The sequence below is a fragment of the Xiphophorus maculatus genome, chromosome 10 (assembly GCF_002775205.1).
Source record: "Xiphophorus maculatus strain JP 163 A chromosome 10, X_maculatus-5.0-male, whole genome shotgun sequence".
Lineage (NCBI taxonomy): Eukaryota > Metazoa > Chordata > Actinopteri > Cyprinodontiformes > Poeciliidae > Xiphophorus > Xiphophorus maculatus.
This window is the reverse complement of record NC_036452.1, coordinates 18,629,546-18,652,345: the sequence shown is the minus strand read 5'-3', so window position 1 is coordinate 18,652,345 and position 22,800 is coordinate 18,629,546. Positions and strand designations below refer to the sequence as shown.

Genomic DNA, 22,800 nt, shown 5'->3' with positions numbered 1-22,800 from the left:
CAATCATGACTCCTGAACCTGGTTCAGTCATTGTAAGAAAAAGTTTGTTTTAAAAAAAAAGCACAGAGATCCAGTGAAAAACACAAACAGCTGTTACTGGATTTATTTTTCCTACTGACAGCCCTGAGTCGGTGCTTGTGTATTCTCTTTTTTTCCTCTCTCCTGCCTTGTTGTCTTTAGCCAAATTAAACTAAGCTGAGCAAACCTCATCAAAAAATAATGAAACTGTATGACTGTAATTCAGACGGAGTGTTTACACGCTGCGAACCTTAGTGGGACTCATCAGAGTTCACATCAGCCGCACACACGGCTTCAACGACGCACAAAGTTGAGATAATTCCAACAAAAAAAAGACGGAGCAAGTCGAAACGTTAGCAGGTTCGTGGAAGAATTTTCCGAGTCATTATGCGGCGAGTGAAATAAATGCGTTTTGCAAGTAAATCTATTTCTGTTAAGGCTGTTTAACATCAAATCCACACCAAAAGGTGGCAACAAGTCAAGTGATCCTGACATACAGAGAACAAAGTCCATAACTTAGCTTATGTTTTTTTTTTAAAAAAGTGGAATGACATTGGGAACAGGTGATGCATTAAGCTAAAGAAACTTAAAAAATAAAGAGTGGAAACCCAAGAAAAACTGTCGGCATAAAATAAAAATTCTGCTTCTTTTCAGTAGCAGCTGATTTTCTCCCAATAAATGGCCTATTTAAAGGTTTATTGCATAAGAAGCATCTCATAATGGGTAAAAACAAACCAAACAAAGCCATTGACCCAAAGCATTCTGATGCCATTCATTATAGAAACATTTGTCAACTTCCAAATGTTCAAATGACGACTGGTTGGGCTCATAATCAAAAAGTTAAAAAAAAATCAAATAAAAAACTAATTTTGTCATAAACCAGACACAACCATGTCCTCCTCACAAATTACTGACAAAGGAGTTAAAAAGGAATAATCAAAATATATATATATTTTTTTATGAAACCAATGCTGCACAAAACTCCACCAGTGTAGAAAAAGAATATTTTGGCTTATTTAAAGTTCACTTTGGAACACAAGGATAAATCAGTGAAATACTGGGAAAAAACAGTTCAACTGAATTAAAACAAACTTTATTGTTCTTTCAAGTAGAAGTAGAATTGGATCTGCACATTAACCAATACTAATATGGAAATTTGGAGGTGGTATCATCATGATGTAGGGCTGTCTTTCGATTTATGTCTCCCCGTAACACAAGCGAGAGTTTAATTGAGAAAAACAACAAAATATTCTTAATGAGAATGTGAAAATTCAACAGCAAATGATTCCGAACACAGCCATAAAAACTCTTTTTTTTTGGTTTCAGAGACAGAAAGAAATTTCTGCTAGACGAGCCCAGTCAACCGCTCAGCTTGAATTAAAGTGAAAATCTTGTGAAAGAAGTGGAAAAACAGAGCGAGCCAAGAGCATTTAAGATTTTTATGGGGAAAAGAAATCCACCCGAGAAATCCATGACTAGTTTCTCCACACAGAAGACGTTGTGAAATTGCGTTAAAAGGGCGATTCTACAACGTGTGACCTGCGTAATCCCACTTTACTTCGTACAACTTACGTCATTAAGTAATTTTCCTACAAATATTTGGTTTGCTACCAACATCTGGTGCCTCATTCGAAGTATACTTACTTAGAAAAACATTCATTTGCTCAATACTTGTTTCCCCTGCTGTGTGTTGGCTGGCTCGACAATGCAGCAGGAGGACAGCACAGCAACACATTTGCGGATATAGAAGAAACCAATCTGCATTTGCAGATGAGAAAAGAAGCGGCTTGGGGCGAGAGACGGAGAGCGGGGGAGGCATTAGCAGAAACTGCTCGTTTCGTTCTGTTGCCCCCGGAGTTATTGTACAGTGGTGAAGATGCTGCAGATAATTCAGAGAGGCAACAATATCCAAGCGAAATTTCACAACGGAGCTTCATTGATTTTAAGGATCCAGTCTGCAGTAACACCTGCCTCCGGGCGCCGCGCAGCCAAACAGAGATGCTGCCAAAAGAGAAAACTGTTTAAAGATTCCATGTGCTTTACTTATTTCTCTTTTCTTTTCTGTTCTGTATTTGTTTTGTTTTTTTTTTAAAGGAGGAGGGAAGGGTGTTTTAGCATCAGCACGCCATCCCAATCTCACAATCTGTCATTTGTTTTTGCACAACGGTAATCAGAAGCAAGCCGCTGAGAGGAAAAGCACAGAATTACTGCAGAATTACCAGCACTGATGCTGAAAGCTAAAGCACACCCCATACTGTCACAGGGAGTTCACTGCCAGCCGTGTGGGAGGCCCGCTATTGTCATGTTTGCACAAAAGCGAAAATCTGTTTAAACAAATTAGGGACTGTAAAATTCGCAAGATTCATAAAACCCTAATAACTTTTTGCCACATTACTCATCTCTTGTAGAGAAAGGGGGAGGGGGCCACTGTGGGAGACGGGGGTTTCACAACAAATCCTCACTCCCCACTCGTCATATATTGACGAGTGGGGAGTGAGAATGGGTTGGGGTTTCAACGTCTGATTTTTTGTTGTTGTTGTTGTTTTTAATCCAGCTGCACGAGATTGTGAAATGGAGCAATCCCTGGAGGATTTAGTATGTCTGTGTGTGTGAGTCTATAAGTATGTATATAATGCGGATATTTTAAGGTTTTCGAAGATATAGGATAAAGTGAATTTCTGAATTACATCTCCATTCAGTTGATGGCGGTAATACACCAAGCATGTAAACTGCCAGTAAACGCCATAAAAGAAGAAGAAGAAGACCAAGCCCCCTGGAATCAAATCAGACAGAGAGCTAACAAGTAACGGCTAATTTTAAGTCAAAATAAAAATACGACGTTTGCTCAAGCGCGTTAAGGACATGGGGGAAACTTCTCACCCCACGCAGTTCGACGTAGTTGAAGACAAAAACCCCGCGACGCGCGGCGTCCGAAACAACGCGTGAAATCAAACCAAGCGGATACCAAAGCTACAGCAGGTCAGGACGGCGAACCGGAAACCAGCGAGCTCCGACGGCGATATGAAGGGAAGCACACGGCAGCGGAAGTCACGATTATATTGAAATGATGTAAACTTGTCACTAGAGCAGTCATTCACAATGCAGCAGAACAGGCGTTCAATTAAATATTCAAAAAGATGCTATCGGGTGAAAGGGGGGTTTGTATAAATAAATAAATAAACGGAATAAATCACAACGTCTTAGCTGCATACTAATTAGTGTTTTACCCATGGGAAAACTTTGCCCCCTGCAACACCCCCAACTAATGGCATGTGGTCATGACTGTGTATGAGTTGGAAGTCACCTTCTCCGCCCCTGCGTCACCCACCGGTGGAGGCGGGCGCGCGCGCGGGCTTGTACTTAATTGCAAAAACGCAGAGGCAGGAGTCCATGTGAATTACCCGGGGAGGGAAATTGAATCTGAAAACATTTCACCTTCATCGAGTGTCTTGTTGTTGATCGCCAGTGTTGCGAGTGGAACATTAGAGGCCGGGAATTAGCATTCAGCCGGGTGTGTGCAGCGCGGCGTGTCGGTGTATGGATGAGAGAGGAGGTTCGCCTGCGTGAGGAGAAGAGAAGGAAATGCGGAGGAAAGGTGGCGCTCTACCTTTCTGGTGGCCTCGACCGAGCGTCACGAAGCCAGAGGAGATGAAGTTGTGAAGGTCGCCGCCGCCGCCGCTGCTCCGGATGCTCTCTTTCCCGTAGTGGAGGCCTGGTGGCGCGAGCACCACATTTGCATGTTGATTCATTCAGGTGGACACAGGCACATGGATGCAGAGAGAGAGAGAGAAAAGGTTTTGTTAGTATTCTGACCATTAAACATGTGGATTTTTAATTGAGCCAACGCACGGCTTTGTTTGTTTTTGTTGTTTCTTCCAAGGTCAATCAAACTCAGAAGGGTTTAGCAAAGCACTGAAACCTCCAGACGAGTTTAACGGTGAGGGGGGCAAAATAAAAACACCTGCTGAAAAAAAGTGACAGAAGGCACAGATATGGGCAGTGTGAAAGCCACTACTGTATCAAATCGATATAGGAATAACAGAGAGTGGGCCACTTTAAGGTAAAAACAACAAACAGCTGACTGTGGGCGGGCAACGTGGGCCGCCCGTGCCGCCGGATCTGGTTTGACAACTATTTCTTGGTTTTCTTGGTCACATTGGGACAAATGCTTCAAATCTTAACACACAGTCACAAATGTAAGTCGCTAGCAACTGGCAAAAGCAACAATATTTTGTTGTAGTGTGATGTATGTGTGAAAGCAAAAGGGGTGAGCCCAACGGACGGGATACGGCAGCAACAGTGACGAAAGTTGAGCGTTTTTCAACGTTTATATTTTTTTTTGTGTGTTGCTAGCCCATGCGTCAACGTCTACACGAGATTTTACATACTCGTATTTTGCCGGTTGCTTGGCAGCAATTGTCCTCCTCGTACAAAATGAACGGAGCGTGAGCGACGTCACTCCCCGTGTGCCAAGCCCATTAGGCTGGAAGGCTTTGAAAATGCCTCTAAATGTTTCAGGGTCGACCTTCTGAGAGGGACATACAAAGAAAACCTCCAAATGGATTCCTTAGCCAGGCATACATCCACCTCTGCTGACCTCTTTTGGTCACGGATTGGCCACAGTACACAGGCTCTCCCCAAAGCCCTTCTCCTTAAAAAGGGTAGTTTCATTTTAGTCAATTGTATTGCAGGTATCATTTTGTAGCTTGACTTGAATGAGGTTTTATTTTTTGTCTTAGGTTTTTCTTTTTCCAACAGATGGAAGCCGAATACGTCCTAAAGTTCATGCTCCAGTCACTGAGGTCGTTAAAGTCAGCCAGAAGCCTTTCACTAATTCGAAGGTGACATTTTTCTAGTTTTCAACCATCAGGCTTAGAGCAGAATGCTCTCTCGTAATTTGGCTTCCTGAACGCACATGCAGGTCGTTAAACATGATATGCACATGACACAAGTGGGCACACCAATGTCACCTCTGCTTATGTACAACTGATTGCACTTCCTAACAAGTAACAAATTACACAGGAAAACATTTTTATCACATACAATTAAAGGATTGGCCATTGGTTCGAGTGTTTTAAATACGTCCCAATCGGAGACGAGGGGGTTTATATGATTGCTTGAGACGCATTGAGAGTTTGGCTGGTGACCAGAAATGGCCAATCAAAGCTCTGATTGTTTACTAATCAGTAAACCAAGCCTCTTTTCAGAGTAAAAGCTGCTGTTAGAAGTAAAAGCAAAGTTGACGATCTTTCGGCGTCGGGGACATCAGAAGAAGCACAAAAGGCGTAAGAAACTATTTGAGAGACAACTGTGTCTGCAGTGGAGGTGTGCCAGATCAACCAGTCTCCACCAAAGCTGTTACAACAGAACCAGACTTTGGTGGGTCGCTGGTCATTTTCACTCCGTCTCCATTTTGTACTCTTGCAGTTTTGTACCCAAAAAGGAGCAGAGCATCAAAGGATATAAGTCTGTACCAGCTACCAGCCTTGGGGACATTTTATTGAATTGCTGAAGCAGCGAACTGACCCAGAACTAACTTCAGCAGACACCGGCAAGGCTGAATGCTTTTACAACAAAGTTGCTTTGATTTTTTTTTTTTTTTTTTTTATTATTATTTCTTCTCAGCTTTCAAACTTTGTTTGTTATAGAAACTAAAAATTAAAAGTGGTGGAAATCTTTAAGTGACTGTATTGGGCTGAATTTTCTACAGAATACATGCAGAAATCAATGTTTACGACTCCTGACTAATGTGAGACGCTTAAGAAGCTTAGTCTACTTCGAATTATTTTCTTTGTTTTAAAGCAATAAAACTCTGCTTTACTGCAACCGTTTTATTAACCAGAGTGGAAAGTTGCCTCAGCTCCTAATTTAATAAATTAATGACCACTAATGAAAGGAGGGGTCAAAAGAGAAGGTACTTAAAGACAAATTAGAAGAAGCAAATGTTGGTATTGGCAAATCCCAGCTTCTCCACTATAAGTACATCTCTGAACAGCATATCTACTTTTTTAATATAGACCAGGATACCGAAACATCACATCCCCACCCCTGAATGCAATTATTATACGATGTTATGTTTGAGGAGCTTAACAAAGCAGATACTGTATGTTTAGCGGTTCAAGTTTTGCCGGTGACCTTTTAAAATTGTCCAATATTTGACTATTTTATCTCTCCCACCCAGATATCAAGAGGAGAATTTCTGCACAGTGTCATTTCTGTTAGACACAAATAAAGGAGGAACGGCTGATATGTGAACCGTACAGACAAGCACTCTGGACCGTTTGAGAGAGGAAAAGAAAGAAGGGGGGAAAGCAAAAAAAGGTCTGAAAAGCAATACGTTTCCACCGCCCACATACCGATGCACTTTGAACTCAATCACACCTCTCAGCACAATGCTTTTATGGCTGCAGATAGAGTATCTGCTGGGGTTATTTTTCCCATTCAATCATACAAGCAATTTCGTGTCTGACACAAACACATGCCATTGTTGTTTCCCTCCGTCACCTTTGTCACTGATAGGCCGCCCGGCAACCAAATGCGACAACCCCTTCCATCTGAAAGACCCCCTCAAGAGCCGTCATCCCGCTCGTTTCGCCAAGCCGCTCCCATCTCCAGCTCATTAAGCCGAGGTTTGTCGCGAAGGGCCCGCAGGGCAATGGCCGCGCATTATGAATTTATCGTCCCTGATACAAAGGAAATGGTGACTTCGTACACGCCTGGCGCACCGTGGCAAGGAGGGGCTGAGAATCCACAAGGTAATCATTCTTTAATCAGCCATTGCTGGACACTTAGACTTTCTGAATTACCTCCAGGAGAGGATGAATTTGAATATTTAGATAATTGCATCTTGAATGGAGCAGAGTGCGATGCTGCGCTGCTGAGACGAGGGAGGGCATGCGCCAATTCAAAGTCAGCCAACCCTTACTAGAGTCAGGCAGAGGGAATCTAAGTGGTGCATCGTATCCTCTAAAACAATCTGTGTGCAGTCTCCATCTATCTACCTTTTTGTTTTATATCCTGAGACACTTTGAGATTTTTTTAGTGCCCTTTTGGCAAAGTACCAAAATGGCATTTTTGGTGCCATTAACACAAGCCCTCTTGTGTTAATACTGGCGAATTGCAGGAGTCCCGATTTCATTGTAGGTCATAATTAACCGTACACTGCAAAGAGATGCTGATGAATCTCTGCCTTCACACCTGAATCCCACCTCTGATGAACATGTATACACTTTGCGGGGCCAAAGGTCCGTCTGCATAATAAGGGGTAATAATAAGACAAAGGCCAGGAGACAATTAGCTCGGGTCTCTGAGATGCTGAGGTTTAACACAGGTGCACTCTGGGAGAAGCCTCAATTAAATATGTTGATGCAGTCAGCACGGAAGTGTTATTTATAATACTGGGTTGAAGCTCATCCGGCCAATCAGGAGCCGGAGAGGTCACAGTCAGCACAGCGGAGATGTTATGGCAGGATTAATTGGCGGGAAGGAGAAAGGGGTGTGGGGGAGAAATTAGTGTGTGTGTGCGTGAGTGGGGGTGCGTTGGGGTGTGTGTTTGGGTGTGTGTGTGGCTGGGACAGGACAGCTCACTGAATATAATGCTAAAAGAGCCTTTTGGCAAACAATTACACTAATTATTGTCTGTACATATGCTGTCTGGGCAAATAAAGGGAGCTGGACTGCCTTGCAAAGCTGTTTAACTTTTTCCAAATGTTGTTCTGCTGTGACCACAAACTTAAATATGTTGCATTGGGTTTTTTATTTGGCCCAATCAACACAAAGTAGCACAGAATTTCAAAATAGAAGGAAATTACGCATGGTTCTTGTTCTTTTTGTACAAATAAGAATGTGAAAAGTGAGGCATGAATCCCTAAATACAGGGATTATAACTGCAACTGATCTCATAAGTCACTTCAGTAGTGGATAATCAAAATAATATAAGCAATGCGTTGGATACAGCACACATGTGGAAGACTGCGCTGGTGAGATGAAACATGCAAAATGCTACTTGTGTAGGACAATGGTTATTAAACCATTTCACCGGAATGTTTTTTTCAGTAGCAATATGGAAATTGTAGGGTATATTCAGCAAGCCAATGACCTCAGACACCCAGTTAGTGCCATAAAATAATTCTTTAGTTTAGCGTTTCTCTCTTAAGCACTTCAGAAAAGGTTAAGTCTACCAAGTACCACCATCTTTGCATACTTTTTAAAATAAGATCGACACATTGTTAGGTTTGTTCTTACCAATGGAACGACTGGTTTTGTCGTCAATTCCATTTTTTACTTGGAAGTTGAAGTTTCCCATTTTAGATTAGAAAACTTTGTCTCCCATGAGTTTGGAACATCATGTTGGAAATCTGTTGAGTTCTCACTAAAAACCTGATCTCAACATCCAATATGGCTTCTTTGGACTTAAAGCTTAGTGAGAACTACTGGGATCTCCGTTGAAAATGCTGCTGTTGCGTTTTAATGGGAGCAGTCAGTCTGGTCACTACATGAAAGCAGATCTCAGTGGTTTACAAATAATCAACAGTGAAGTCAGGTTTGATGTCAGTCCCATACTTTAATCTTTCTTGAGATTAAAGCAAAGATAAATGTGCTTGAACCTTTCATCTTGTTAGCTGCAGCTCAAACTTGAAATCTTGAAAAATAATCCCTATGAAACTTTATTGTAAATGCCACCAAAGATACAACACCAAAGTATTTCTCGTACCTGCAGATGCTATCGCCCTATTTTTACACCTTAAGATTCTTTTTCTTCCACTTCACTGTTATTGACTATTTTGTGTTGCTCTACTAGTTTAAAAATTCCAGCTCTGCAAAAACACAAAAATCTTACCAAGTATTTTTGGTCTAGTTTCTAGTACACTTGAAACAAGAAGAAACTAACTTATAAGTAAGGTTTCAACAAGACTCATGAGCTTGTTTTAAGTCAATAATTCCTTAATATTGGTTTTAAAAAAAGTACTAGTTTCATCAGTAGATTGTTTCACTTATAATATGGAAAAAATGTCTTGCCTCACTAACAGATAATTTCCCAAATAACTAGTAATTTTTCATCAGTATTAAGGAATTATTGACTTAAAACAACCTCTTATATAATCTCTTATATCTTATTTCAAGTGTGCTAAGATATTTGCACTCGAAATTAGACCAACAACACTTAGCAAGGTTTTGCAGCGAATAAAATACATAGAAACGTGTGGCTGCATGCCGTCGCATTCAAGGGCTGTGAATACTTTTTCATGGCGCTATGGGCACTGTGGCGCTTTAAAAATATCTGAAGGTCATGTCAAAGCAGCTTAAACGGCTGGAATGATTAGTCGATCATGAGGACCTCTCATGGTCCACCACTGCTGACCTTTAAGCTCCAAAGTTTGCCCATCTCAAACAAAATTAGCTGATTGCCCAAGACCCCCCCGGCGTGCCCCACGCTGGAGGCGATGAGGCAGATACAGACAGCTGCTGACGGCTTCTCAGCCGCCATGGGGCCAAGCGCTCTAAGATGGTGATTCTGCTTACTCTCATAGCTGTGATGCAGGGAACATAACTCATAATCCAATTTGCTTCTCTTTTTTTTTTTTCCGGAATTGCTCTACGGGAGTGATTGTTTTCTTCTTCTTTTTTTTTTCCCCGCCGTTGAACAAAGCGAGACGGAGGAGAACGGCGACACTCCGCGCTACCTGGAAACTATATTTCATCATTTTGCGCATTAGGAAAATGTCAGAGAGGAAACCAAGCAACACGTTTTGTATTTTTCTGCTTTTTTTTAAAAATAAAAACAAAAAAAAAAGAGACAAAAAAAGAAAGAACAGATCCGTGTCTCCGGTGTGCGGCAGATAAATCAACTTCATCTGAGGAAAGCCGTGAGCCAAACTGCATTACTCAGTGAGCGGTTATTGTTTACTTTAACCAAAGGCGAACCAGTGTTAAGTTATCTGCTCCTCCCCTCTCAAGGACTGCGTCTTGTTGTGGCTGCAGGGCGCTCTGTGTCTACACCCCGGCCTAAAAGAGAATCTGAGCCCGACAAAAACGCAGAGGGGATTCAAATAAAAATAGCTGCACTTTGCGCTGGTATCATATTATGCTGTCTACACTATTTTTATGTATTTTTTTTGCTATGGGCTCCAATTTATTTTCTCTTTTAACCCAAATATATAGCCCTGAAAAAGCAAGGAAGTTTGTCATGCACCGAGGGCGCCATGTCACATAAGGCCTGTGAAGGGGGAAAAAAGAAATCAGCTTGTATTTTTAGAGTCTCCAAGAAAAAAGAAGTTCCAAAACGACAAGAAAGGGATATAAAAAAAAAAAATATTTTGGCAAGGATGTGATTACTGCTGAGAGCGACAGAGCATCTTCACATGCCGCGGATCAAAGGAAAAATGGATGTTATTCCCGCTCCAAACTGAAGCTGATAGGATCCTCCTGGGCCCTTTAGCCACTTGCTTTATGAGGTCTCTCTACCTGATTTAAAAGCGTCTCGAAAAAGCCTCTGGATGTGAAGTGCCAAACTCATCAGCGATGACTCTATCTGAGGACCCTCTTCTTAAGAGGCCCGCCTCCTCCGTGTGTGCCAAATGCCCATTTAAGCGCGCATGAATATGCATTCACTGTCGAGAGCGGGTGTGTACAGTGGGGCTCCCGATTATTATGCGCACATCAAGCACGCCCTCGCCCGCACTGCCACTGCCTTTCATGTCCAAGCCCCGTCAGGACCGCCTGTTCTCCCTGACATGAAGGTTGGGAAGGGTTGGGCCTGGCTAACTTTAGCAAGCAGGCAGAATTCTCCCAGGCCAAGCAAAGCCGCGGCTAGACGAATCGAGCAATGCCTGACCTTTACAATAAGTACAAGCAAGGTTGAACAAAAGGCGGCCTGCCACGTGCAGCTCCATGGCAGCCTTGTCCCGCTCCAAGGCTGCCTGGCGAACATTAAGCGGAGAGTGATGTGGCGACGGAATGGACTGAGACACTTAGTGAATGAATGCAGACTGCAGTCGTAATAGAGAAATGTGAAAAAAAGTACCCTGTGTGCCCACTGGATGGATATGAATAGGAATCCTTTATTTAGCTGCCTTTATTCCAAGTGGCTGCTGTCCTGTGGCACAAGTGGACTCTAAAAAGTACATGGTGTATTGGGTGAAAGAACATAGGTTGAGCTTTGCCATAACTAGCAAAAGTTAAAAAAAAGTCCAGATTTCAGCATCATCTTTAAAATAAAATTATAGGCGCGATGATGGTGCAGTGGTATCCACATACAGTCTCAGTCTTCGATGCGGTCGTCACAGGTTCTAGTTCCGTCCGTTGACCTTGCCGCATGACTTGCTTCTCTCTCACAATCCGCCACTACAGCTGCAAAAACATCTTTAAATATATATGTATTCAAAACTGTTATCAGATTATTATTATTTTTGTTCCTTTTTGGTTTGGCACCATTGTGCCGTTTGTGGGTCTATTAACCCCACCCCTCCGAGATCGAGATCCGTTCTCATAAAAGCCAATTACATGGTGTGGTGTGGCTTTCTAGACGTTAGCACCCTGTAGAGTCCTCAAATCCTAAATCCTTCTTAATCTGGATACTGCAACTTTTTTCCAAATGTGAAAGTAAAATATGAGACGGATTAAGGCAAGAAGTACACTCTAAAAAAAAATTATTTGTTGGTTATGTTCCAACATCCAAGTACCCTAAGGAACTTGGATGTACTGTGGTACACATGCTAATCAGCTGTGGATCTGGAAAGGATTCAAGTTGTGAAGAGCCTGCATGACCAAAAGGGCAACATACAAAGAAGTGGTGCCATCACAAGCCAAAATATTACGTTATGAGGCTTTTGCCGGGGTTTCTTACTGTTAGGCGGTTAAATAAAGGTCATCAAACACACAGGATCCCTTGTAGCTGCAGTAGACAGCAATACCAGCACTTGATATGAGTTTAATAGGGGTCATACTGTGGGCTTGCTAAGTCCAAGTGGTCGTATTATGTATGATTATGTGAGTAGTACTCTTTATAACATAGCATAGAATGGTGTAGCATTTATGGGTGTAACCACTGTCACCAACATACAGCAAGTCTGTAATCTGCTACTTTGTTTGAATCAAACTCCTTAACTTTGTCCTTCAGCAAAGACTCAAGAGATCAAGTAATTTAATTGATGCTTTAATTAATTTTGCCGGTACAGTATAATAAAAAAATACAAGTCACTAAGTTCAGATTACTTCTCTATACACAGGTTATGACTAGTGTTTAAAGCTCTGTTTTTGCTGTAGAGAATGTATTCTTCACAACTGGAGTTATTTCTTATCTAGGCAAGGTGCAAAAATATGTCAAAGTTTCAAACATTTTCTTTGTCTCAGCACTGCTGTGACAGTGAGCCCATTTCTGTGGTTTAATACGGATATCCGGATCCAATCCTATAAGCATTGGCTCAGGTCTCCAATCACCGGTGTTTTTAGTGATTAGCATCTGGAGTCTCTAGTGAAACTTAGTTTCGGATATCTGTTAAAAGAACTGCTTCTCTGTGATTATGTCAGTCGCTCCCTCAGCGACACAAGAAGAGTTTAGAGTTTTTTCTGTCGAATGCTGCACTTTGTCATTGTTTGTGTGTGACCTGTGCCCCCCCCCCCCCCCCCCCACCCCCCCACCCCAACACACACACACCGAGCTCAGATGTACTCAAGACAGCTCCCATTGTGGGGGAGAGTCACTAGTCACTCAGTTTCACAACATACAGGAAACGGAACGTTTCTAACCTATGAGAGTACATTTCTCTAAACTTGGTCTATACATCATTAACAAAAACTGCACTGATGTATATTATGAACAGGTTTATACAGTATTTTATTTACATGTACATTGCCTAGGCCAAAAAGAAATATCTTGCAAAGATGACAGGAGAGTCTGACCAATGGTCAAAACCTTTTCCAGTACATCGCAAAAATTCTCAATCGGGTCAAGGTCTGAACTCTCATTCACAATTTCAGTCCAATGAGACTTGGCATTGTCATCTTGGAAGGAACAACCCATTGAAGGGATAATCTGATCATTCAGTGTATTCAGGTCAGCTGACCCTATGATCTTGGTGAACCTTGACCTAACCAACTGCAGCCACCCCAGATCATAGCACTGCCCCAACAGGGTGGTACAGTAGAAACTAGACATGATGGCAGCACCACTTCATCTGCTTCTATTCTTACACTGATGCACCCGTCACTATAGAAGAGGGTAAATCTGGACTCGTCAGATCACATGATCCTTCTTCCATCGCTCTAGAGTCCAGTCTTTCTGCTTCCTCAAAAATTAAAACCTTCTTCTCTGGTTAGATTCACTGATCAATAATTTTATTGTGCCTACGGCTGTTCAGTCCTAATCCTTTGGGTTCCCTTCACATGAGTGTGGAAATGCAGTCAGGATTTTCTTAGATCACATTTTCTCCTCAAAGACGATTGCTCCCCTCTATCCTTCCTGTTTTTGACAACGCGTTGGACGGTTCTCAACCCAATATTAGTAGCTTCTACAATCTGCTTAATGCCAATGACATGACTTCTTAAAGATTAACATCTGTTCCTTGACCACAGGATGTGTCTTTCCACATGGTTGTTTAAGAAATTCTAAGTTAATCGTTGCATCAGCTGGGGTTAAATAACTTCTTGCCAGCAGACAGTACCTACCCAGTATGAAGCTCATCCCAGTTTTCTCAAGTAAATTCAGATGGCAACTTTTTCTTTGGCCAGGCAGTGTACAACTACATTTTATGTAGATGTAACATCTTCAGAAGTGACCAGACTTAGATGTTACTTTCAACCTGCTGGTCACAAGTTAACACAAAGTCACATAAATCCATACCACCAGCTGGAAGACTACAGTGTCCAGACTGTCCAGAAATTAAGCAAAGCGACATTGAAATGCACTTTTCATCTGGTCCATATATTTCAAGACATTAGATTTTTCAGAAGTATCAGGCTGTGACTCGGCATCAGAACGTGGCTATTCTTAAAGGACAAAACGAAACACTGATCAGGATAATTCCCATTTTAAAGTCCTTTCACTGAGATGCCAGAAAAAGAGCCAAAGGAACCAGAGTTTTCCCAGGCTGTCTGGAGTAGCACAGTTTTGCCTCCCCTCCACTAGTTGCTGCACACTGCAGCTTACAAAGAACAAACAATATCAGCTGTTTGGAAGTATTTCCACTTACAAAAACGGTGTGGATGCTGAAGGAGCGCCACCTGTTTCTCATGTTTGCTGTTTTAGCCTCAATAGGAATAATTGTTTTCTCTTTTCAATAAAAAACAACTGAATGATATCATGCGTTTCACTTCTAGGTCTTTGTGAACACCATCATGTGAACACCATGATGTCATTAGTCAAGTAGCTCATGCCTTCTCTTAACTCAACACACTGAAGTTACGTCGGTTTGGAAATACCTTCTTCAGTCTTGGAAAACTCCATCTTTATCTCCACCAAACTCCAGCTTCCATCCAGCAGGTCAAAACAGGCTCAGACTTGCTTTTTTGTCTCATTATTAACTGCCGTTTTTCCAGTGCAGAAGTGAGTCTCACTTTACATCTGAAATTAATGAGCTAATAATAATGCTCTATCGGCACAATGGAGTTTTATGTCCAACTTGTATGACTTTTGATTGGCTATGTTCAGTTTTATTGCAGCGGGAAGACAGAAACTTTGTCATTACCTGGATCATCAATCGCAATGTCATTAAAAAAAAACATCAAAGAAAAGTTGCCAACACAAGCAACAGTTCCTACCATTAGCTTCAACGAAAAAGCACTATGGGGAGGAGTGCCACCGAGTGACGGGTTTATGAACCTGATTCTGATGGATGGATTTCTGTATTTCAAGAACTGTGGCAAAGTGAAACAATTTCTCATGGGGCAGCTCGTATATTCACCTAAATATGCAATTTGTCTAGTTTTCCAGTTCTTACTTCCAAGTTCAATCGGTTGGGATGGGCTGCCACAGACAAACAGAGAATCTGAGTGGCAAACCGTCTTCAAAACTACAGACTGAAGCCATCACTGATGTCAGAAAAGTCAGTATCTCAGGGGACCTGTGCAAAACAGTAGCTCCACTCCAAAATGTGCACAACACTTTGTCTATATTCCACTAATGTCCAAAAACACAATTTCGCAATCGCGATGTTTCCTCTAAATAAGAAACGCAACTATGATTGCACCTGAAAAAATTTGTTAAAGCAATAAGTTGTTAATAAACAACTTATTGCTTGTTATTATTGTTGTTAATAAGGTTCCATCATCCTTCTACAACTTCCTGTCTTGTTCTTTGACATTTTCGCCAGCAGTAACATCAGGCATTTGATCACATGACTCGTGTTGCTAAAAAGGTTTATACATTGCAGTTTTGCAAAAAAAAAAAAAACACTAATTCCGACACAGTCAAGAAAACCACCTCATCCTAGCGGAACAACTTTTCATCCGGGTTTTTTTGTTTTGTTTTTTTTTTTTTTGAATTAGCAGGTTCCATTAAGCGAATTTAATTTGGTAATTCCAATTTGTGCAGCTTCATGGTCAGTGGAAACGCAGCTTGTGACAAAAATGAACCAATGCACAAAAATAGAATCTTTTCTTGTTTTTGTCAGTTATCTGGACAGGATATGGGAAGGACAGCGAGACGAATTTGCTGTAAATGCCAGTTAATCACTGTCAGTGTGTTTACTTTAACAGCTGCAAAATCAACCCCTCTAGTTTCTCTCATTCTGCACATCGAAGCCTCCTGCATCCCTGTTTTTCTTTCCATCTCACTGGCTGCTTTGTAATATCTCATTATTCCCCATCTGTGTGTTTGCCTCTCTTCATCTGATAACACCTGCCTCGCCTAAGAACCTGCCGCCTCCGCCGCCAATGACGCCTAGCTTCCTGGACCTTATGTGTTCTCCATACTGAGTTCTTTCTCTCTTTTTTTTCGTAGGGGCTGGGTGGAGATTTAGAGGGCGGCGTTTTAGCGATTGATGCTCCCCGTCTGCTCTCTGAATTGCGAGGTTAAATCACGCCGAGCAGCCTGGCTCCGATTCACCCACTGACTGAGCGAGAGAGGTCGTCACTTCCAGCCTGTCAGAGTCTGTGAAGTCCTCACTGCTCCGCCAGCCTGTCATTATCTCCACTAACGGGGCCACTACTCCCCCGCCCCCTCTCTCTCTCTTTCTCTCTTTTCACTCCCTCTCTGCTGCTGTATCTCTCTCTCTAATCGGATGATTGCAGGATGTTTCTGTCAGAAATTATACTGGCGAACAGTTGAGGAAGGTTTCTCTGAAATCTACATGAGAACAATAAACACGCTTCACAGTGAAAGACCCAGAGTTAACGTTAAACAGGTATAACACCTCAGCAGATGCGTGTGGGGAAAGCTGCGGCACTTTCAGAGCAAAGTGAAGACGCGCAGAGAAATCGGCGGATGACCAGAATCAGGCTATTTTGTGCTTGATCAGCCAGTCGGAAACTCTGAAATGTAATCTTTTTCCAGTCAGTGAATGCACCATACACAGAGCCACTAGGTTGCACAGAACAAGAAAAAAAAAAAGAAAAAAAAGCTGAGTGTGGTACAGGAGAATTGCTCTGCTTTATCCTTTGTTTTTTTTTGTTTTGTTTATTGTCGTCTAACCTCTGACGACATTTTGAAACATGGTGGAAAATGACAGTTGTGCTAAATGCTAACATATCATGCTAAAGAGCTTGAAGAAAAACCACAATATCAATTCCAGCACATCAATCCTCTTGCAAAAAAATCGGAGATCAGACACTGGCCTCAAGTTTCTGATCGGTGCGTTTCTAACACGCGTCGCAGACGAGGCCCCGGGGGCTTACCGTGGTTGGATTTGGAGGAATGCACGGGGGTGTAGTGGTTCTTCGACGAGGTTCTGATCGGCGTGTTGTCTTTCGGCGAGCCGTTCATCGCTGCAAAATTCTCGCAGTCGTACTGGGAGATGGGGATGGGCCCCTGTTGCATTAGAATGTCTGCGAGGGCCCTGGAGAAGGCAACACAGGAGCAACTGTTACACACGAGATTAAAGGATCGCGAGGGGAAGAGGGGACAGGTGTTTGAAAACGGCTCTGATACATTTACTCTTTCCTCTTTTCCCCACGTCTGGGAACGTGACGAAAAGTTAATTTGCGAGAGGAACAAACACTGGATGGTGCACACATCCAGACTAATTGGGTTGAATTTGGATGTTTTTCAGACGGCACCAGGTGCATATGGAGGGCTGAAGCCCTCGGGGGGGAGGGGGAATCTGAGAGGGGTGGATGGAACGGGTAGAGGAGCAATCATGATGAAAGAAAGTTAGAAAAAAAACAAGTTTGCTTGCTCTGGCATGGCTTCTGGAAGAGAGGGGGGAGGTGGGGGGTGAAACAAAAACGGAAGGAAATCTAATTACATCTGCAGAGCCGCGGCTCAAAGCTTTTGTACGACAAAATGTACGAGCCGTGTAACCTTTTGCTTTGAAATTAATATTTCACCCCTCCCTCTCCCCGTGCATGCCCGCGCACTCTTCCTCCTGCGCCTTATTGGACGTGCAGCGGCGCATGCATGTCACGCGCCCTTGATGCGGCCCTGTGACATTATTCACAGACTGAAGGATGCTCAGGTGCTGAATAATGCACCGTTCGCCATCAGCGTTGTTTCTGGGACGCGGCTGCAGTACGGGAGGAGGCGTGAAACGGCCTGTTACCATGGCACCAAGTGTTCATTGTGGGGGGATTGGTGTGTCAAGATGCCCACATGTAGCCCACAGACAGAGGGCGGGGTCAGTGTGAGGGGTTGGGGGCGGTGGGGTTATGGTGTTGGAGCCATAACCACTCTGACTTATCTGCCTCACTAGCCAAGTACCTGTGATGGAGACAATGTGATGTGAGGTACAACATGCAATATGAATGTTGGGTATTAATCTCTTCAGGATGGATGTGCACCGACGGACACCTCCACAAAGATCTCTTTCAACTCACATGCAATTATTTCAGGCTTTTGACTCTTTTGGGGGTTTAACGCCTGCTTCAGGTTACCATCACCCTTAACAGCAGATTAACCGTCAGCCTCGCTTTCGCGTTTCTAACGCGGCTCTCCACTAACACGTGACACCATCCTCCTCTTGACCTTTGCTCTCCAGGCAGAAGTGACGGCACTAAACGGTTTGCAATGTTTTCGCTGACGTCCTTCCCGGACGATGGACTCACCTGTGTATGTTCATTTCCTGAGGCGGACCCGTAGCCTTGTCGTAAGCCACTTTGACCGACACCCCCACCACTATGATGAAGGCTATGACCCCGCCGGTGATGTACACCGCCGTGTTGGTGTGATCCATACTCAGCTCGTTGATGGTCGGGATGGGCGTCGAGGTGGAGGTCGCGTCCGGGACCGGCGTGACGAATTTGCAGCCCGCCTGGTTCAGCCGGTCCTTCTTGTGCTCGCAGCAGAAGCGCATGGAGCACGTCCCGCAGCAGTAGCGGTGGTACGTGTTGTTGCACTCGAACGACACGTCTAACTGGCCGCTCACGTCGTAGTAGTCATGGCAGGTGTCGTGGTCCTTGGCGGGCGCCGGCTTCGGGGTCCTCTGCGGGACGACCGTGGGCACCACCGTGGCTTTGGGGGCTTTCCTGGGCGCTTGCTTGGGCTTTTTGCCCCCCGTGGCTGCGCTCAGGACGCAGAGGGGGTCCAGGTATATGAGCAGCAGGAGAATGTGCCTTATCCCCATGGCAGCGCGGGGAAAGAAAAAAGAAAAAAAAAAGCTCTTCAAGTTCTAGACGTGTTGGCGAAAGACACTTTTAACTCTGGTCAAGCATTAAAAAACGGGCTTCTTGATCACAGTCTTGCCCTTGTTCGCGCAGTTTCCCGTGCAATCATTGTGCGTACAGCTGGGCGCAAAGCGGTCGTCAAGGGCATTCTCTGCTTTTATTATGCAATGAACGCTCTGAAGCCCATTGCGGCGCAAGAGAGAGAGACAGAGAGAGGGGGGTGGGGGGAGCGGTGACAACAGAACGCCCGATCCCGGCAGGGACAGGAGCTGAGGGGGAAGCCCCGGCTCCGAGCGCTCTCCTCCCCGGCTCAGCTGCGTCGCGCGGGTCGCTGTCCAAGGTGCTGATACCCGGAGACCCAGCCACTTCTGGAGGCGAACTTAATCTGAAGGGAACACAAGTATACACCAGACGACTTCATTAGGATTTCCGTCACGTAACAAACCCCGTCGTTAATTAATAACCACGATTTCAGCTTGAGCCCTAATAACTTGGCTTTCGTTTGTTTTTTTTTTACGCATGCTGATCATCTCGGTTTCTTTCTTTCTTTCTTTCTTTCTTTCTTTCTTTCTTTCTTTCTTTCTTTCTTTCTTTCTTTCTTTCTTTCTTTCTTTCTTTCTTTCTTTCTTTCTTTCTTTCTCAAAAAAGAAGGAATTACATTTTCTCTCCCACACAGAGAAAATGTAATCGAAAACATTGATGATATTTCAGTTGACAGAAGCGTGCCAAAAAAAAAAAAAAAAAAACTGCGCAAAACTAAACAGGGTGAGATCTTTTAAGGCTCAGCTGGTGTTTTCGGAGTGGGAGGATGAAAAGCGACCTACCTCTGCTTGGATCCCCGCTAGGGACTCGCTCTCTGTCTGGGTCTCCGAAAGTGAGGAGCGCCTCGGAGCTCCTAGCGGCTCTGTCACTCTCTCTCCCTTCTCTCCGCACTTCTTCTCTTCTCCCTCCCTCCGTCTCTTACATCACTTCAGTGCTGGCGTCAGAACTCAGCCAAGTATCGGTAAATTGGACCTCCTTCCCTCCCTTCCTTTTTCCTCCCTGCCTCCGCCGCCTCCTCCTGCTTTATGGAAGTATAAGCCCCGCTTATTGGCATTAACACGTCTAAATTAAACGGCGGTTCGCAGGTCTGTGGTTGCAGAACACGGTGGCCAGTCTCTCTCTCTCTCTCTCTACACACACACACAGAGACACTTGTTTATTTGCCCACACAGTCCTCTTGGCAGCTGCATATTCCATATAATTATGGTGGATTCGATTTGTGTTAAGTTTGAAGTTCGGACAAATCAGCTGAAAAGCCCAATAAGAGCAATTTTGTTTTTTGTTTTTTCCTGATTGGGAAAAACAGGACGTCTTCCCGAAGCCGCCTTTAGAAAATCCAACATGGCTGCGGATATCGTTAAAAAAACAAATTACAAATTTGGAGCGCGAAAGTTTTTATTTAAACTTAAGAACCTAAATCAGCAACAAACACCTGCAATCATATATCTATTTGTTAAAAAAAAAAATTTAAGAAAAAACGAAGTAAAGGGGGAAAAAAATATCATTTGTTTTTGCTAGCATGTTGTCTTTGCGTCAGGACATTGTTGTTTAGCCAAGTGACGTAAAAATAAGCTAATGCCAATTGTTCCTCGACTTGTAACAATGAACATTGTTAATGGTTTCTTTCTTTTTTTTACTTAGAAGTTACACTTTCCATATTCCAATTGAGGGGGGGGGGGGGTTAAGTTTCTGTATAAGTTGAATTTCCAACTTTTAGAAAGCTAACCCGAGTTCAAATCCAACATGGCTGCCGCGTCTTTAAAATTTAGCTGCAGTAATAATCAGTTTTCTGCTCAGGTTGTGAACATGTTTAGTTAGTTTTAGTGACTAGCTGCAGAGTAATACTGATGCTAGCTTATATTGCTAATAACCAGTCACTGAGCACAACATAAGAAAATCCCACACTGGACAACTATTGGTCCTGTCACATTTTTATTGGAAGTAAATAATACAATCAGCTTGGACAAACCTTGGGGTGATATTGTCATGGCAAAACAGGAAGCAGCTCACAAGCTCCCACTGCAAAACCCAATACGTGTAATAGCACGCATCCAGTTGAAATCACAAGTGTACATACACTAAATAGACTAAACAAATACATTTTTCTGTCTGAAGTTAAATCAGACCAAACCTTTTGTGCTTTAGGCCAATCAGAATGACCAAAATCATTTCTGTCTGCTAACTGCCACAATAATGAGAGAAAAAAAATAAATGTGTCAGATTTATTTAAAAATGTATTCAAAATCAGGCATTTACATACAGAATGATTATCTCTTTAAACAATGAGGGAAAGCCCAGATTACGTAGTAGCTTCGGAAACATCTGACAGGTTAACGGACACATTTGAGTTAATCGGAGGCACGCCTGTGGATGTGTTTTTGGGACGCACTGCGGTCTTGCTTGAAGCCCAAAAAAATCACCAAAGATGACAGGGACAGAATGGCAGAGCTGCAACAGCCTGGTTCATACCTGGAAACAACGTCCAGATGGTTGGAGGTGTCTGTTCAAACAATGTGTCCATGTTTTAGTCAAACTGGGAATGTCTAGCTATCATAACGCTCAGGGAGAAGACAGGTTCTGTGGACTGTGTGTACTGGTCCGAAATGTTTGACCCTAGTCATACAATTCAAAGACGATTCTACCAAATACTAAGGAAGTGTGTTTAAAATTTTGACTTTGAAGACATTACTAAATAAATCTCTAACATATTCTCTGTCATTATTGTGGTATTTAGCAACATAAAAATACTTTTGGTAAGTCTAGGGTAAGTTAGGATCTAACCAACCTAAAACAAGTAAAGATTAGTCTAACTTCAGAGCAAAGCCCCCCCCCCAAAAAACTGTCTTTTTATTTGCTATTTCTGAATTTCAGATTTCAACTGTATAAAACGGATTGAACAGCTCAGAAACGAGTCATCTCTAAGTCAGTGGCACACACTTTCTGTCCAAAACCTATTACTGCATAGAATAAAGAGAACTGGATTGTAACAAGCTTTTTTTTTTTTATTTAAATGTACGTACTTACTAAGCACAACTGGACAATATGTGTTTATGTAATACCTGGGACACGTAACACAATATTCTGAGAAAATACAGGACATTTCCTCTTTGAACCAAAACTCTGACATGGAAACTCTGAATCCCCTTTCAGACGCTCACTTTGAATCCTATAGACCAAACATACAAAACCTACCTCCGGCTACAAAAATCAACTGCTAATTTACATTTAAATCACCATCTGCACCTACAGTACATCTCTATGTGTAAATATTTTATTTGTTGGTTTCTGCAAATACAGAGAAATTAATTGCTACTACTACTATTTGCCCCGAGCGTTGGGACGCCGATGTTAAATCCGGCTTTTGAGCAGACGTGCCATTCCATTAGGAAGCAGAATTTTAATACGCGGCTCCTGAAACATTATAGCATGCCATTCGTCTTTTACGATTGCAATATTGCACAAATGAATGTTGCAAAGACTAAGTGATTCGATATATAGTGCACCTCTTCTAATTAGCTAAAAATGATTAACAGACACTGGCGCCTCTCCAACCTGTATCAGGAACGTTATTAATTGGTGCCTTTTAATTTGTACTCAAGTCAGAATCTTTCAGCTACGACCAGAGAAAGTCGGCTGCCTCGTGTAATGACAACGCTGCATTCATATTCAGTAAATCGGAGTGTGTTCTAAAATTGCTCCTTTGTCTGATTAAATGATCATTTTTTTCAGTTTCATAACACGTCATCTTTACAAAAACAAAGGGGTTTTAATAAAATCATACATACTTTCTAATTTATCCTGGTTATCAAGCAAAACAGTCAAGTTCAGTTTGTTATTCAAATTGGTTTAAAGGGGCAGTGTTATGTAAAATCGACGTTTTTGAGCCTTACATCATGTTATAATGCCATTTCCTCATTAAAAACACCTGCAGTGTTGCTTTGATTCTTTTATGCATTTTTGAGAAATCCTTTAATCTCCCGTGGTTCG

The 22,800-nt window shown here is 42.8% G+C and overlaps 1 protein-coding gene across 12 annotated transcripts in view; it reads right to left on the bottom strand.

Annotated features, from left to right (window-relative positions):
* LOC102234723 (protein shisa-6 homolog) overlaps window positions 1-19,843 on the bottom strand; it is a 95,513-nt gene extending 75,670 nt beyond the window's left edge. For 5 of the 12 annotated variants that reach the window (XM_023340819.1, XM_023340821.1, XM_023340816.1 and 2 more), the window contains exons 1-4: window positions 19,596-19,841; window positions 18,214-19,156; window positions 16,849-17,009; window positions 3,626-3,730 (exon numbers count right to left, since the gene is read on the bottom strand). In XM_023340819.1, coding sequence (XP_023196587.1) covers window positions 3,626-3,730; window positions 16,849-17,009; window positions 18,214-18,731 — 784 coding nt within the window. In that variant the 5' untranslated portion in view covers window positions 18,732-19,156; window positions 19,596-19,841. Of the gene's footprint in view, window positions 1-3,625; window positions 3,731-16,848; window positions 17,010-18,213; window positions 19,157-19,595 lie in introns of all 12 variants that reach the window. The other 7 variants (XM_023340813.1, XM_023340815.1, XM_023340822.1 and 4 more) reach the window with 4 other exon arrangements.
* Between the last annotated feature and the right edge of the window lie 2,957 nt (window positions 19,844-22,800).